Here is an 18898-nt window from a genome sequence, read left to right as displayed (position 1 = left end):
TATTTAAGCTTCGCGTAATACTGCTGTAGTACACGTGCTGCGTACACTCCTACAACAACGTTTTCTTTATGTGTTATAAAAGCAGAAATAAATCTGTCTTCATCTCAGACGCGCGCCTGTGCTTCGCTTATTTTTTGTGTGTTTTACTACATAGACGTCATCAACTGATTACCCTGAGTAATTACTGACGTCACCTGTCTGTTGTCAGATAATCATACGCGATATGCCTACTCAATATACGAGGTTAGCAATTTATGTATTTAGTATTTTATAGCTTACCTAAAAAAATTCTATTCTGCATATATATTATCGTGTTTTGAAGTTTTAGAACAGTGGTTCGCAACTTGCGTTCTGCGGACCCCTGGTGGTACGCAAAAGGTAGTACTGGGGTCCGTGAGCAAAATTCAAAATTTCATATAAACATATTAAAAGAGGTCCGTGGGAAAACTCAGTTAAATAACAGGGTTGGAAACTACAGCGAAAAGGTTGGGAACCACCGTTTTAGAAATATAGGATTTAAATAAGATATAGAACGTCAGAAATGATAGACGTCTAACAAATAACCTTCCGATTTGAAAGCGAACAAAGTAAAATGGAGGATTAGGGAAGGTATCGAATATAAACACATATACATACCTGCCATGTTGAATTCGCAGTATAAACCTTTATACTTCTCCATACATTGGCATTTATTTGGTTGAACACAAGTACCTTCATTTTTGCATGCTATCGTACAAATTGCTGGAAACAAAAACAGGTTACAGTGCACTTTACAGAATACGTTTATGGGAAACAAATTAAGTAGTGAACGTTAACTCATGGCATGCATGAATGCAACGAAGACATGGTCGACTCTTCGTGACCAGAAGTATTCAACAGAAATTTCACAACCTTACTAACTCCAATGTAGTTGAGTAGTAGTAATTGTGGTGTTCGTGTCTTTTATTAGATTATCAGTGGAGCGAGTAACACAATTACAACTAGTAATCGAAAATGGATCGCAGACTCAGTTCTCTGTGAGCTTTACTACAAACACCTCAACAATCCATTAAACTCAACGCATGTACACAAACAAATTGCGTGCGCATAAAGAAAAGGCACGCATGTACAAATCTGTGTAAAAATATATTGAAAAGCTCGAATACATTGATTTGCTTATAAAGAAACCAATGTAAAAAAAAAACACGGGAGTGAGCTTTGAAATTGGTGGTATGAACTTGTACCGGTCATTCGAACCCTAACCGCTGGATACTCGACTAGACATCACGAGCGAGCCACCACAGCTTCACGTGATTGATTTATGAATCGACAAGTTAGCCTGATGCTGTAGCCTGGTATGGCCTCTGGGATGTTCTAAAATGTAACCCTTTTCCACCTTATAAAAACAGTTTGGCGCCTTACTCGTCGCAGAGTTTTGAGGGCAGCTGACTGACTCATCTCTTGCCAGGCAGGCAGCCTTCGGCATTCACGTGGACAATTTCGAACTTCGAATAGGCGAATTCGGGTTCTCAGACAGACCCACAATGTCCCAGAAGTAGTTTTTACGGACACGATGTGGTTTTTCTCTCCTTCCAGTCTGCAGTTATGATTAATTGTCATTGCAAATAGCCAACACCAAATATCGTGTCCGGCAATAAATATTAAAGTTAAATGTTCGTGGGTTGGCATCATTCCTTATTCACACAGCCAACAACAGCAGCAATATTCCAGACGTACACTACAACATGGTCATCCACGGCGACTCAGACGTTTAAAATGTATCACCATTAACCAGGTCGACACGAGCAACCCCACAACAAACTAAAATCAAAATACATCAGGCTTCTGTAATAACAACTCTTTTGCGTGGCAACATAACTTATAATTTCATAGCGCATTATTGGTTGGAATGCTTTCCTTTTTTCACATATGAATTCGATAGAGGCTTAAATTATACTAGTATAATAACGACACGTGTTTCGTGGCTATATTTAAGAAATGATAATAGTAATGATAATAGTAGTAAAATCACTTCAATATAAATATTGTCACTCTTCAGGCTAAAGATAAAAACAATAAAATAATTAATTAGATAAATTGATAAATATGCGTAAATAATCTTAGAAAATACGAAATATCTTAACAAATATATTCTTGTTTAAATAAAAAATAAAAAATAAGATATAATTAATTAAAATATTTAAAATAAATAAATGTTTGTATATATATATAAAATTTGTAATAACATTATGAATTCAATAAAGGCTTAAATTCGAGCGTTTGCAGACATCTACATATAATTTTAAGCACTAATTTCTATATACCTACAGAAACTATCTCAAGAATAAATATTCCCACTTACGTATGTTGCAATATTGTCCTGTCCAACCATCGCAACACGTCTGACTTGTTTCTACGATTTCTCTGTGAGGGGAAAAAAATAACAATTTAATATTATATACAGTTTCTAGAAGAAATCTAAATTTCGACTCTAAATTTCAAATTGAATTTATTATGTTTTATGTAACACATTCTATCAGTGTACGAAGTTTAAAAGTGTTTAGTTACAAAGAATTTATTTTAAAAATCTGCTGGTCAGAGTGATAAGATCCGTATCTTTTTTCTTCAGAAATGTAAATAAACCCAATCTGTTTCTTAAACGAATATATAATATGTAATGTGTGTATCTGTGCAACAGAGAGGAAAATTAAAACTGCATATGTTGTGAACTTAGAATATGTGTTTATTAATAAAAGTTTAATAACGATAATCTTTTATCCATACCAACGTAACTGATATGAAATATGTCATAAATAACAGTGACAAATTGATATGATACCGCAAGAAATTGCTGTTGACAAACAACCGCAGAAATTGTATTCACCTCAATAGACGTCATTGATTGGGTGAAATTGCCGAAATGCAAGAAATATAACAAGAAATAGCTTATAAACTACAAAATTTTCTCAACAAAGCCAAGAGAAAAAGATGTTTTATGTAACACATTCTACTAGTATACGAAGTTTAAAAGTGTTTAGTTACAAAGAAATTATTAAAAAAATCTGCCGGTCAAAGTGAAAAGATCCGAGCACGAAATACCGCTATACGCAGGCAATGTTATTTGTTTTTTTTTAACAATGGTGTTCTTGACTCTCTAGGAAAAGAAAAAAAATTAGCGTCTCAATATATATATGTGTGTGTGTGTGTGTTTGTCACTCCCACCATCATTTGACAACCGATGTTGATGTGCTTACATACTCGTGGCATAGCGGTTCGGCAAAAGAGACCGATAGAATAAGTACTAGGCTTACAAAGAGTATGTTCTGGGATCGATTTGTTCGACTAAAAGGCGCGCTGCCCCAGCATGGCTGCAGTGATATGACTGAAGCAAATAAAAGACTAAGAATTTTAAAAAAATAGAATTCAACTTACTTTCGGTATAAACAGTCACCACCATAACTGGTGACGAGCTTGTAACCATGGACCAGAAGAAACGAATTGGAGTCGCAGGAAGCATTTCTCGTAACTGTGCTGTGTTCAGTTACATTACAAAGTGTTGCCCTGAAAAGTAGATAAACAGAAACAATATTTGAGTAAATAAATTAACAAATACAGTTCTATATTTAAGAGATGAGGAATTATCTACATTATTTACGTTATTTACATTTGACGGATATTTGTCCTCATCTTATCTGTTGTTAACACAACGTTTTGGCTGACATACTCTCATCAGGTGTTATGCGGAAATTTTGAAGCTGGGTTCTCATTCCTAAGGTATTTTTCGATGTTAACACAACGTTTCGGCTGATATACCCTCCAGCTTTCATCAGGTGTCTTGGGGAACCCAGGTTCAAAATTTCCCCAAGACACCTGATGAAGGCTGGAGGGTATATCAGCTGAAACGTTGTGTTAAAAATCAAACAAGGTGAGGACAAATATCTGTCAAATGTAAATAATGTAAATAATGCAAATTAGCAAAGTTAACATATTAAAGATTAAGATATTTGTTTATTTCTGTTACAAGACAACGACGGGAAATCGAATAGAAAGCGAAATGATGTCGTTAATTTTCATTTAACAAATTGTGTATTAGGAGTTGGATACAGCGATTTGTTCCCCCGCAGAATACTGATGAAATTTATTGGAGCAATTCAAGAAATCAGCTGAAAAAAGAGAACCCCACCACCACCACAAAAAAAAATAGCCGCAGGAGTGTCTGTGTATTAAGTAGCGAGAGGAGGCGAGGTTCCTGCGGTTATGGCGAAGGAGCCAACCCCTCCCGCATCAAAGATAAAAAAGAAAGGAAAAAACCAATGGGATAGTGCCGGAGGTGTGCAGTGTACTGCCGGCTTGTCCCGAGGCCTCTTCGGTGGGAATCGTGCCACGGACAGAGGAAGCTGTGGCCCCTTCCAGTGAATAAAAGAATATGTGGTATTCTATCTTAGGGGAGGGGTTGTTGACAACTTTGTTGAGAGTTGTCTTGATGGTAAGGACCTGATGGACTCAGACTGTACTGATCATCAGCATTGGCCGTCGCAGGTGGCGCCACTGGTGGTGAAAGAAAGAGAATTCCTTCGAATATTGGAGTCCTGTTCGAAGGAAGATTACAATTGTATCTTTTGGTGCCCCGACTTGCGGCAGAGGGATTGCCTGCAGGCGGCAAGAGAATTGATAGGGGATGATTGAAGAGACTTGGTGTCTCTGTCTGGGTAAGAGGTTTATTGCCTCATTTTTGCGTGTTCTTTTTAAAGACAAAAAAAAATTGTAATAAGCTAAAGAGGTTTAATACCTCATTTTGTTTTTTAAAAAAGAGAATAATGTTTTAGAGAAGCAAAAAATCAGCGGGCGTTTTTTTATCTTCTCCCATCAATATCATTTGAATTCAACTTCTTTTTTCATCATTCATCTCATTAATGTTTCTGTCCATCTCGCAAGCTACTCTTTGTAATGCTGTCATGGCAAATTTGATGAAATAAAGTAGCTCGCTTACGCGCATGCGTCGGTTTATTCGCTGTGTTGATTTTTGACGAGCTGTGTAAGATGACACAGAAGGTGGGCAGTGACGTAAAGTTATTACTCCCGAAAAGGGTTATGGTAAATATGGAAAAGAATACCATCACCTACAAAGTACACTCCGTGGTGAATAAGAGGTTTGAACAGGTGGAAACGGAAAAATGGAAAAGGCACTGAGGGAACAATCGAGCCAAATTGCGTATATAACAAGAGGAAGTAAATACAGAACGGTGGTTGTCCAGTTTAGGACAGTGGAAGAAGCGAGGAGGAGGAAGTAGCGCTTCTGTCCACGTATCTTGGAAGAAAGACTTACAAGGTGAGGGTAGAAGTAATTCCACCGGATATAGAAGTGGCTTGGGAAGCGGCAGCTGTCCTTGTTGGAAGCGAGGTGAAGGTGGCTGTCCTCCAAGCCACAGAAACAGAAGAAGGAGGGTGGAAAGGAAGGACACTCCAATTAATTATTCAGGTGGAGGAGGGTCATTTGGCGAACTTGGCAGAGACCGTGACGTTGGGGGAAATCGTGCTGATGGTGTGGGTAGATGGCAGATCCGAAGGAGGTTATGACCGCCTTGTTGATTAACAGGGAGGAAAAAATAAAATTCCTCCAAATTACATGCCCTGCTCCCCAGAATTGGCTCAGGCAGACCATTACTGCAATTGTGCAGGGATCGCAGGAAGCCATTCAAATGCTTCCCGAGAGAGTACTTGTGGGCCTTAGAATTCAGGTGGGGGGGGGGCGGCAGGAAGCCCACCTGTTACGAATGTGGGAAAAAGGGCCACAATCGTATAGACTGTGTAGAAAGGAAAAAAAAAGAAATAGAGAAAATATAAAAAACAAAATGGCGCAGACATCGGGTCCTACACAAACCCCAAAAATTGTCCCCAAGCCCTCACACCAGCTCTCACACAAGTAAAAATTCCCAGTCCCCCAACTGCGGTGCTGGCCTCTTAACAAAACACTTCAAACACCCAACCCCTGCTCTCACAAACCCCAACAAAAACAAAAATACCCGCCCCCTTAAATTTATTGGCACCGAAAGGAAAAAGTGTAACTCCCTCGGACGACACTATGGAGGTGGCAGAGGAGGGGTATACTGTTGTGCGAAAGGGAACACATGCACCATCCCCATCCCTATCCCCTACAAAAAGTAACAAAGATTTAGCACCACAGACAGAAAAAAAATGATCCCGCCCAATTATCCCAGAAATAGAAAAACTGGTGCTAGTCGAGTTCGATCCTCGAAATCAATACACAAACGACATTGTGACATCACAGCACACGACGAAACTGTATGATATGCATCTCAAAGAGAGATGTACCTGGACAGGAGAAACCGTATACAGGAGGCTAAGGGAAATGCATCCAAAGGCCGTTTGGAATATTCAGGATTTACCAAACTATCTAAAGAAGAAGGAGGAAGGAGGGGCTGACAAGCGTGTGGTGGGGTCAGCCCCAACGTCACCCGTAAAGAGTAAGTAGAACTTTTGCTTTTTAATGACTGCACTTAACCTTGGTTGTTTGAATGTGCGTGGTCTGAGTTTGAATTGGAAGCAAGCTTATTTTCTCGACGACCTCAGATCACTGAGACCAAGCTGGACAGTTTACAAACCTTCTCGCTGCTCCTGAATGGCTATGAGAAAATCATGTCTCTTGGCCAGACCGGAGGACGAGCGGGTGTAGTGGTACTGATCCACAAAGGCTTGGATCTGCAGACAAGTACGGTTTATGTAGACCCTGAAAGTGGGCTGGTCACCCTTGATGTGACATACAGCAGTAAGGCCTTTAGGTTGATCAAACTCTAGAGGATTCCAAACTGATTTTTATCGGCGCCTGGAGAACTTTCTCGTGACGTCGAAGACATTAGTGGGGTTAGGAGACTTTAACGCTATTGTTGACGCGCGCATCTATATCGTTGGCTCGCCCGGTAGGAAAGAGAACTCACGCATCCTGGATCTGTTTAAACGATTTCAGCTAGCAGATCGGTACAGGCTTGACCATTCGAACGTCCCAGAGTGGACCTGGATTAATGGCGACGGAAGGCTCAAGTCTTATGTAGACAGGATAGCCATAAGAGCTACAGATAGGGATAGCTTTAGTTGTCTACAGCTTGCTCAGGTGTCCTACACTGACCATGAAATGGTTAAGAGAGGAACCGGCTACTGGAAGCTGAACAAGTCTATTTTGACTTGCGAGACAAACCGTAGCCAGATTAAGGAGCAGCTATGTCACCTTTTTATGTCTGTTCGTCTTTGTCCCCTCTTTGTAATGCCGTCATGGCAAATTTTATGAAATAATGTAGTAAAAGAATAATAGAATATCGCAAAACACTAAAATTCACTCCTAACCGACGGCCGAGACTGCTCGTCCTAGTAGTAGTAGAAGTAGTAGCAGCAGCAGCAGTAGTAGTAGTAGTAATAGCAGTAGTAGTAGTAGCAGCAGCAGCAGTAGCAGTAGTAGTAGTAGTAGTAGTAGTAGTAAAGCCAGCTCAATATACTGGAAACTCGGGCAGTCAACCGAGGCGTCATGTGCCAGGGGTCGCCAAGGAGGGTATGACAAAGACAAGGAAATTTCCACAACCGTTACCTAGTATACGCCGAAGTTCAGCTTACTCGGGGCGCCAGCAACCCTAGTGCCCGGCCCTGAGTAGTAGTAGTAGTAGTAACAGCGATACTGATGTAGGGAGATGTTTAATCGATCAGATCGCCCCCCAGTGATTGACTGGTACTTTATCTTATCGAACCCGAAAGGATGGAAGGCAAAATTGACCGAAAATGAAAGGCGGAAATTGAATTCTGAACAGAATCTTTTCTATTATCGGTACAAGGCCCCTAATTTGGAGGAGGGGGGACTAGTTGATTATATTGATCTCAGAGTTTCACTGGTACTTAATCGATCCCGATAGGATGAAAAACAAAGTCGACCTCGACGAAGATGGACTACAGCAAATATTCTGCTCAATACCACAGATTTGCTTGTCAGTTGTATGACCTTAACCAGTTGACCATGTCCCTTAGTGGCTGATGTTACGTCTCTGATCATGTGCAGAAGTAGTGGGGGAGCATCATAGCCATGTGTTGAGGGGGATTCTTTGGGATTTGAATAATTCATCTCTGGGAACATGGGTATTTCGTTCAACATCTTAAAATAACCTTTGACCTGAAAAAAATTCTAACTGGGTTCCACCTGCAAGGTCATGTGCTGTTTATCTTGATATGAGATCACCATGTCGCTCACATATGGTTGTGATGCATGTGCCTAGTGTACCCTTATCAGTCGGGTAGTCATGATGGGTATATTGAGCTTCGTATATTTATACCTCAATATAACGTTGATGGCATACTCTGCTTTCTCAGTCAATAATAATAATAATAATAATATAATAATAATAATAATAATAATAATGATCATGCCTTGATGCAGTACCAGGCAGTGGCTCTCGTGGCTTCTGGTCTTAACTGATTTGAAGTGTTATCATGTACATTACTTTGTCTTGGTATAAAAGATGGGCTACAGCAAATATTCTGCTCAATACCATAGATTTGCTTGTCAGTTGTTTGACCTTAACCAGTTGAGCATGTCCCTTAGTGGCTGACGATATGTGCATCTCTGATCATGAACAGAAGTAGTGGGGAATCATCATAGCCATGTGTTGAGAGGGATTCTTTGGGGTTTGAATAATTCACCTCTGGAAATATGGGTGTTTCGTTCAACATCCTTAAACAACCCTTATTCAGGGACCTTTTGAGAGGGATGGTCTACTCCACCTGAAGAAAATTCTAGCTGGGCTCCACTTGCAAGGTTATGTGCTGTTTATCTTGATATCAGATCACCATGTCGCGCACCTATGGTTGTGATGCATGTGCCTGGTGTACCCTTATCAGATGGGTAGTCATGATGGGTATACTGGGCTTCGTATATTTTACCCCAGTGTCACTTTGATGGCTGCACTGCTCTCTCACTCAATAATAATAATAATAATTGCCCCGATACAGGACCAGGCAGTGGCTCTCGTGGCTTCTGATCTTAACTGATTGGAAGTGTTATGTACATTGTTTAGTCTTGGCATAAGGGATGGGCTACAGCAAATATTCTGCTCAATAACACAGATTTGCTCGACAGGTGTTTGACCTTAATCAGTTGAGTATGTCCCTTAGTGGCTGATGATATCTGCATATCTGATCACGTGAAGAATAAGTGGGGGAGCATCATAGCCATGTGCTGAGAGGAAATCTTTGGGGTTTGGATAATTCACTTTTGGAAACATGGGTGTGTCGTTCAACATCCTTGAGCAACTCTTATTCGGGGACCTTTTGAGTGGGGTGGGCTATTGATCCCGAAGAAAATTCTAACTGGGCCCCAACTGCAATGCTCTGTTTATCTTGATATGAGTTCATCATGTCGCGCATATATGGTTGCGATGCATGTGCCTGGTGTACCCTTATGAGACAGGTAATCATGATGGGTATACTGGGCTTCGTATATGTCATCCCAGTGTCACTTTGATGACAAGCTTTGCACTCTGATATAATAATAATAATAATAATAATAATAATGATAAATAGGTACTTTGTCTGTCTATACGTTCTGAGTTCAAATTCCGCAAGGTTGAATTTTGCCTTTCATCCTTTCGGGGTCGATTAAATAAGTACCAGTTACGCGCACTGGGGTCGATATAATCGACTTAATCCGTTTGTCTGTCGTTGTTTGTCCTCTCTGTGTGTACCCCCTTGTGGGCAGTAAATAAATAAGAAACATTAGCACGCGGGGCAAAATGCTTAGCAGTATTTCGTCTGCCGTTACGTTCTGAGTTCAAATTCCACCGAGGTCGACTTTGCCTTTCATCCTTTCGGGGTCGATAAATTAAGTACCAGTAACGCACTGAGGTCGATAAATTAAGTACCGGTTACGCACTGGGGTCGATGTAATCGACTTAATCCGTTTGTCTTTCCTTGTTTGTCTCCTCTGTGTTTAGCCCCTTGTGGGTAGTAAAGAAATAGGTATTTCGTCTGTCATTACGTTCTGAGTTCAAATTCCGCCGAGGTCGACTTTGACGTTCATTCCTTTCGGGGTCGATAAATTAAGTACCAGTTGCACAATAGGGTCGATCTAATCTTTCCTCTGATAATTACGGTTGTTTTTTAATGGACGTAAAGCGTACTTTGGACCGGACCCTAGTTAATTGTTAATATCTCAGGGTGATCAGCGCCGAGCTGGCAGAAACGTTAGCACGCCGGGAGAAATGCTTAGAGGTATTTCGTCTGCCGTTACGTTCTGAGTTCAAATTCTGCTGAGGTCGACTTTGCTTTTCATCCTTTCGGGGTCGATCAAATAAGTACCAGTTATGCACTGGGGAAGATATAATCGACTTAATCCGTTTGTCTATCCTTGTTTGTCCCTTCTGTGTTTAGCCCCTTGTGGGTAGTAAAGAAATAGGTATTTCGTCCGTCTTTACATTCTGAGTTCTAATTTCGCCGAAGTCGACTTTGCTTTTCATCCTTTCGGGGTCGATAAATTAAGGACCAGTTACGCACTGGAGTCGATGTAATCGACTTAATCTGTTTGTCTGTCCTTCTTTGTCCCCTCTGTGTGTACCCGGGGCAAAATGCTTAGCAGTATTTCGTCTGCCGTTACGTTCTGGGTTCAAATTCCGCCGAGGTCGACTTTGCCTTTCATCCTTTCGGGGTCGATAAATTAAGTGCCAGTTGCATACAGGGATCGATCAGATTGACTGGAACCCTCCCCCATAATTTTGTGCCATGTGCCTAGAGTAGAAAAGAATATTAAAGGCGGCGAGCTGGCAGAAACGTTAGCGCGCTGGGCGAAATGCTAAGCGATATTTCGCCTGTCTTTATGTTCTAAGTTCAATTTCGCCGAGGTCGACTTTGCCTTTCATCCTTTCGGGGTCGATTAAATAAGTACCAGTTATGCACTGGGGTCGATGTAATCGACTTTATGCGTTTGTCTGCCCTTCTTTGTCCCCTCTGTGTTTAGCCCCTTGTGGGTAGTAAACAAACGGGTATTTCGTCTGTCTATGTTCTGAATTCAAATTCCGCCGAGGTCGACTTTCCCTTTCATCATTTCGGGGTCGATAAATTAAGTATCTGTTGCGACTGGTATCGATCTAATCGACTGGGCCCACTCCCCCAAAATTTCGGGCCTTGTGTCTAGAGTAGAAAAGAATATCTCAGTGTGTTCGATTCTAGCTTTGTTTTAGCAACATTCTTGGTTTTATCAACCCGTAAAATTAGAGTTAAGAATCATCTGAAATTTGGTTGTCGGTAAGACGGTCTACGTGGTCGCTGTTGGAAATACCAGCCACATATCCTACAAATCATATCCTAGTAATGAGATATTCGCCTGTGAATATCACACAATTTTATAATCAATGAATTATCGGTATTCAAAAAAATATATTGTCTTCAAGTTTTGGCACAAGGCCAGCAACTTCGGGAGACGAGGTAAGTTTATTATACTGACTCCAGTACTTCACTGGTACTTATTTTCAAAAGCAAAGTCGACCTCGGCAGAACTTGAACTCAGAATGGACGAAATGCCGTTAAGCATTTTATCCGGCGTGCTAACGATTCTCCTGGATCGCCGCCTTTGCTTTCAATTAAGCTAGAATGAAAATTGCGGACGCAATTTCAACCATTTAATTTAAACTTTGACGAGTACAGAGTAAGAAAAAAATAACTGAAACGCTTTGGGTCATAGAGCTGCTGATAAGGTTTGACATAATGCTAAATGACGATAAAACTGACCAAAGGATCCTCTACACATTTACCCGACTTGCTAGAAGTGCTAGCCAGATCTTCAAATCATCCTCGACTCTCTCTCTCTTCAAAAGGACTCATTGAATAATACAGTCCTAGGTGTACCGAGTCTGAGAAAAGATGGGACGTTCTATGTTAGGTCAAGCGTAACGATAGAGTTACATCAGCTCTTGTTGTTGATGTCTTTGTTGTTTCTCTTGCTGCTTAATCCCAGAACAGCTTTCACCGAAACGTCTTACGCAGGCAGTTTTTTCTTGTCATACTTTTATCCGATGTGCCATTTTTTGAAACAGTAGGGTATGATGAAAGGGAGAATTACTTGCTATTTCCAGTAAGTTTACCGAACACAAATCATTTGCACAACCGGCTGGAAATAGTAGTCAAATTTCCTTCAAATCACACTATATTATCTTGAAAATAAATACAGAAAAGCAGAAAAATACCAGACTATACACTCCTAGATACACTTACGTTGGGACTACTTCGTTTATATCTAACCGTCCACACGTTGGGCAAGTCAGTATTGAATTCGTGCAATTAAGGGATTATATATGACATTTAAATAGTATATAGTGTATTTTTATGTGTGTATATATATATATATATATATATATATATATATATATATATTAATAGTTGGAGGCGCAATGGTTAGGGTAGCGGACTCGCGGTCGGAGGATCGCGGTTTCGATTCCCAGACTGAGCGTTGTGTGTGTTTATTGAGCGAGAACACCTAAAAGCTCCACGATGCTCAGGCAGGGGATGGTGGCGATCCCTGCTGTACTCTTTCGCCACAACTTTCTCTCACTCTTTCGTCTGTTGGCCTGCTCGCTTAGCCAGCGGGGTGGCGTCATTTGAAGGCTAAAATAATGCGAAGCGCATTGTGACCAGCGATGTGTAGCAACATCTGATAGCCTGGTCGGTCACGGTGATCACGGTGATATTAATAGTTATCGCCAAGCTAACATGGCAATCCAGAAAAATAGGACGAATGCTGCCGTTGATTAGCTGCAAGAGGCCAACGTCTCTAGCTAGCTATGTCACACACGAACCTGTGTCCATTATAATCTTCGAACAGGAGAGGCCAGCCGCTTCCCCTTCCTGGTCAGGCATCTGCAGACAGTTTCAGGGTATTTGCCCTTTATCTATGTAGAGCAGCCGAACCAGGAAGGTGTCGATAAATGAACTAACGTGGGATCCTAGGTGAACGTTGATTTGCTGGATATAATAGTCAAATCTCCCTTATATTGAATAAAGAAATGACATATTCAATCATTTATCTCTAGTCGCAACCTTAAAAAGAAATGAATGATCGAGCTGGAAAGGTCCTGATCATAGGTCTGCTCAATCAGGTTTAACACGGGAATAAATAAAAACATCAATAGACTGTATGCCTCATACAGAATAAGAAATAGTTTTAGTCTTTGATAAGTCAACCCTAAAGAAATTTGAAATACCAACCAATTAATTGGAAGGTGTTATAGAAACGGCATCAGTTCCTCTAACTGTATCTTTGCAACGAAATTTTCAATCAAAAATTTTAACTTAAATTATAAAAATTTGCAATTTAAAGTAAAGGAATATAATCACAAGAAAGTGCCCACACTATCTGAGGAACTTTTCATGAACGATTCCAGAAATTTATTTAGGAAATCATAACTTTATCAGAAATATTCTAAGTTATTTTTACCGCTTGTTCTGTACTTGGCCAAGCTGAATTACATGGTGGAACTTAAGAATATTCTAGCAATCTGCTAAGAATATTCTAACAGTCTAATTTTAATAGAACAATTTTATAATAAATGAATTATCGGTATTCAAAAAAAGATATTGTCTTCAAATTTTGGCACAAGGCCAGCAACTTCGGGAGACGAGGTAAGTTTATTATACTGACTCTAGTACGTCACTGGTATTTATTTTCAAAAGTAAAGTCGACCTCGGCAGAACTTGAACTCAGAATGGACGAAATGCCGTTAAGCATTTTATCCGGCGTGCTAACGATTCTCCTGGATCACCGCCTTTGCTTTCAATTAAGCTAGAATGAAAATTGCGGACGCAAATTGCTAGAGTATTCTTAAGTTCAACCATTTAATTTAAACTTTGACGAGTACAGAGTAAGAAAAAAAATAACTGAAGATATTGCTGATGAAGTTAGGATTTGCTAAATAAATTTCTGAAATTGTCCACGAATAGTTCATCAAAAATAAAGGAAATGTCGAACGCTGGAGAGTTGTGAAAAGAGATAAGAAGATCGGCTAAATAGCCTTGGAAGACAGGAAAAAAACTGTTAGCCACCAAACTACTACGAATATTCAAACCCAATACCTCCCGAGTTACAGCTAAGCGCTCTGGACCATTAAGCTTAGCGATCCTTCGCGTTGGCTGTGTTCTTTCATAACGCTAAATGTCTCTAAAGTGACAAAATTATTTTGATTTAATAAAAGGATCATCGTTTTTTGTTACTTAAAAACAAATAACGTTTCTTGTAGGTAATATTTTTTGATGAGGTTTCCACCATAAGATTTATCTCACAGAGGTGTTTCATTTGAACATAACGGTTGCATAGTTTTCTTCAATATTAGCTGAGATATTTTGATCCAAAGTGGATTTTGGGAGTTACTTATCTTTTTCCTCACATAAAGTCACGAAACTTTTTTCCTAGCGAATACATTTTAATGCAATTTTCACCAAAAGATTCTTCTCAAGGAATACATTCTCAGCCGTAGGAGTGGCTGTGTGGTAAGTAGCTTGCTTACGAACCACATGGTCCCGGGTTCAGTCCCACTGCGTGGCACCTTGGGCAAGTGTCTTCTACTATAGCATCAGGCCCACCAAATCCTTGCGAGTGGATTTGCTAAACGGAAACTGAAAGAAGCCTGTCGTATATATGTATATGTATGTGTGTGTGTGTGTGTGTGACTGTGTCTGTGTTTGCCCCTTCCCCCAACATTGCTTGATAACCGATGCTGGTGTGTTTACGTCCCCGTAACATAGCGGTTCGGCAAAAGAGACAGGTAGAATAAGTACTAGGCTTCCAAAGAATAAGTCCTGGTGTCGATTTGTTCGACTAAAGGCGGTGCTCCATCATGGCCACAGTCAAATGACTGAAACAAGTAAAAGAGTAAAGGGCAGATCTTTACGTTATATCGTTCCATGCATTGTCAATTTATTCACTAATTTATTATAATTTTTTAATTTATTTCCTAAAAGCTTGTTAATTATTATGTCATATGCTTTTAATATTTTAATGTTGAATGGAATTATTCTTATATTGAATATAAAAATGGCATAAATTGCACCACGACAAATATCCTCTGGGGCTGCAAGGGAGTATAGTAGCTGCTAGAAATGGCAGCCTAATCACACACGCTTTTGTTTTAAGATATAGAGAATATATATGGACTACGTTACAAAAACATTTGATTATGGGGGTAAATGTCCAAAAGACGAAAAAGTAGGGACAAGCAAACTTGAAATGCTTTCGATTAAAGGTCTGCTTGTTTGAGGTTGACTTGGATCTAAACAAAACCTCGAATTGGGAACATCGCTAAATCATTTCCTTTCAGAGATTTGGTTATCAGGAACTCTTTCACCATTTTCATTTACCTTGTCAGTACCAATTTATAAAAGTGCCACAAAAATTAACCGCCCCGCCATCATCAATCTAGAGATGCTGCAACCGTTAATAAACTTGTAGCACCAGTGAAACCAAATAACAGGAAAATGAGAATTACAGCACTATTTCCCTAGTTTGAAACTATTGTACAGTTCTTCCGAGCCATTATTCTTAAAAATGTATTCAAAGAACTGTTTTCGTTATCTCAAGAAATATGAAAAGAATGATAAAGAATAAATTTGAAGAATTAATCGCAAATGGAACATTTCTTACCGTGCGAAATATGAAGATCCCAAAATACATATTATGCCCAGCCAAAATTTGGCCAGCATTGTGGAAGCCTTATTCATTTGATATGGAAACCCTTTTTTTCTTTTCCAATTCAACTTTACAGAAGAGATATAGCTGTGATGTAACCTTGCAGTAGTAACTGACTCGGGCAACAATGTCTCAGTTTCGGGTGTATATATATATATACCCTCTTAACGCCTACTTAATTGATTTCAACAGATGTAGCATATTTGTTTACAAAATCATTAAACGTTGTTAATCGACCGGAAACAATCTTTTATCTAAGCCTGTGTTATCTTTACACTTTAAGCAACACTTATTAAAATATATTTTTCATATTCTTTAACACAATAGTTTTTTTCCTTCCGAAACTTAGAAATAAAGTTAAATATTTAAAGAAACAAAAGACGTGTATTTATGTATCTTGTTGGAATTTCGTTAACAATTCTCATAATTAAATATGTATTTTATTATACATAGAATTAATGACTATTGCTGTAAGAGTGTTGGAGCATTGAATTAACTATTGAATAAAACAACAGCTGGATTTTCAACTAAACAAATACTGTTAAATCGCCAATGTTTGTTTGGTCAAATGGCATAATCGATAAAAACAAAATGGTCGGTAAAAGATTTAAAAAAAATATGAAAGAAGTGGTACCAGTAAAATCGAAAACAAATAAGAATAATCGATATAAATATTGATTTTAATAGAAAACATACCAGAAATCTGTGATGTAAATAAAATAACTTGGCAATCAATGAACTGCTTTAAAAATATCTACATACGAGGTTTATATCAAAAGTATTGCAGAGGCGGGGGTTGATTCTTTTGTACTAAATGTTAAAAAGTCATTCACATTGCTCACATCGCTCTACACCAGTCGTTCCCAACCGTTTCACTACCACGGGCATATGGCGTAGTGGTTAAGAGCGCGGGCTACTAATGCCAAGATTCCGAGTTTGATTCCAGGCAGTGACCTGAATAATAATGACATTGAAAAATACCTTATGAATGAGAACCCAGGTTCGAAATTTCACCAGGACACCTGAAGATGGCTGGAGAGTATATCAACCGAAACGTTGTGTTAACAACAAACAAGATGAGGACAAATATCCGCCAAATGTAAATAGTGTAAATAATGTACATAATTCCTCATCTCTGAAATATAGAATTGTATTATCTAATTGGTACGGAGCCAATATTAGACTTCAATGGAAACATATAGAGAAACTCCATCAAAAACTAGCTCGCCTTTAATTTCCCCCAAGACACCTGATGAAGGCCGGAGGGTATATCAACTGAAACGTTGTGTTAACAATAAACAAGATGAGGACAAATATCCGTCAAATGTAAATAATGTACATAATTCTTCAGCTCTCAAATATAGAACTGTATTACCTTTAATTTAAATGAAATTTCCTACGGACGCCAGGATATTGTAAAGTCTATCAGCTTAACACGTTCACAGACCCTCAGTACTACCTTTGCGGACAATCATGGGTCCGCGGACCACAGGTTGGGAACCATTACGCAAAATGTAGTATTCAAATTAAAGTGCGCACCTCTTCATAGCCACCACTTTTACTGCGCCTGTGTTATCGTTGTTCCCGAGGAGTGTCCATCATTGGATCGAATAGGTGGAAGACAGCCTACAACTTACAATGTGCTGAAGGACGGTGAACAAACAAAATGACAACATACATTGAGGAGACTACGCTCAGCATGGGGGAGCAGAGTGGGGAACACTGGTGGGAAACTCAAATAGGAGAAAAGCTCGTTAGTGCTCTATCGATATGCTCAATAAGAACATAGAGGCTCGGTTAATAACAGAGAGGTTAAGGTGTAATCAACGCATAGAACAGACACGACACTTAGACAGATTACAGAGGCTACACATATAGTAATAGACAGACCGAGGCTTAACAGAAAATACAAATGGAACAATTACATCCACCACTACCGCACTACGAAACACAACGACTGAAGACAGAAGGAGAAAATAAGACAACGATACAAACAGTATAATACACAAACCCATATACGCACATACACAAAAAGATACATATACACACATACACAAAAGCTACATACACGCATACTTGAAATAAAGGCAAATAAAAAAAATAGATAAATAATTAAATGAATGAAAAATATAAAAAGAGACTATGTAGAGGGCACGGATAAAAACAATATAGTAAATACACCCATATACACACATACAAAACATAAACACGCGTACACACGCATGCGCACATTGATACAGGCGTAAAGGGATGCGTCGGTAAGGATATAAACCATAGACAGATAGAATGGACTAAACAGAACAGGAGACACGCGGGATGGAAGAGACGCTGAAGAGGTCACAGGTATGTGATGAAGGATTTCTAGACAATGGACATAAGATAAAAAAAAAGAACAACAATAAACAAGTGAAGAACGTGCGTTTGTTTGACAAGAAAAAGAAATGATCAACCCGGAATTTCACAACACACACACACACACACACACACACACACATATATATATATATATATATATAAAATCTCATTTGCGGGCCCATGAAAAACGAACTCCCACCAACTATTCTGCCTCTATGTCTGTGTGTACCTTTCAATGCAATATATGCCATAAGGTCTACAAATCAAACGGAAGCCTCAAAAGACATTTTAAAATCCACAAAGAACAGAACTTAACTACAGCTCTTGGGGGTCCAAACCAGAAGTGCAATCAATGTGGGTGTCTTTTCAAAATATTGCCTTGTTTAAAAAGCCACATCAGGCACCATGATGGTTCTAAGGTGTACTTAAGGAGGTGGTCAGAATCTGCATAAGGAGTAGACAACCACTATATATATGTGTGTGTGTGCGTGTATACACACACACTCACACACACACACTGCGAACCGAGATAATAGTCCATGATTATCTTTTTAGATTTTCTAGATAACTACCCGAGGGATTTTGATGAAAATTTACATGATAGTACAGTACACTAGTTTTGGTCTGCATACAAAATTTATCGTTTTAGTCTTCATATTATTTATCATAATTGTTTTTCAGGTGTAGAGCGATAATAGTCCTGGTATAAGAATGTACAGTTTCAATCACTTCTAAGAACAGAAATACCAGCTATGTCAAGAACAATTATTTTAAATAACTCATATGATACAAATGTACCATTGAACAACAAAATACATAAATAACATATTCACAGAAGTTTTG

General features: G+C 39.2%; 2 protein-coding genes across 2 annotated transcripts in view; one reads left to right on the top strand and one right to left on the bottom strand.

Annotated features, from left to right (window-relative positions):
- Positions 1 to 15815, bottom strand: part of LOC115224399 (mucin-19-like) — a 212505-nt gene extending 196690 nt beyond the window's left edge. The window contains exons 1-4 of the mRNA XM_036512075.1: positions 15656 to 15815; positions 3412 to 3540; positions 2342 to 2403; positions 637 to 741 (exon numbers count right to left, since the gene is read on the bottom strand). Of these exons, the coding sequence (XP_036367968.1) occupies positions 637 to 741; positions 2342 to 2403; positions 3412 to 3540; positions 15656 to 15732 (373 nt within the window). The 5' untranslated portion in view covers positions 15733 to 15815. The remainder of the gene's footprint in view (positions 1 to 636; positions 742 to 2341; positions 2404 to 3411; positions 3541 to 15655) is intronic.
- LOC115232616 overlaps positions 1 to 18898 on the top strand; it is a 111760-nt gene that overhangs the window by 59272 nt on the left and 33590 nt on the right. The window lies entirely within an intron of this gene.

This window comes from Octopus sinensis, linkage group LG2 (genome assembly GCF_006345805.1).
Source record: "Octopus sinensis linkage group LG2, ASM634580v1, whole genome shotgun sequence".
Classification (NCBI taxonomy): Eukaryota; Metazoa; Mollusca; class Cephalopoda; order Octopoda; family Octopodidae; genus Octopus; species Octopus sinensis.
This window is presented reverse-complemented; position numbering and strand designations above follow the sequence as displayed.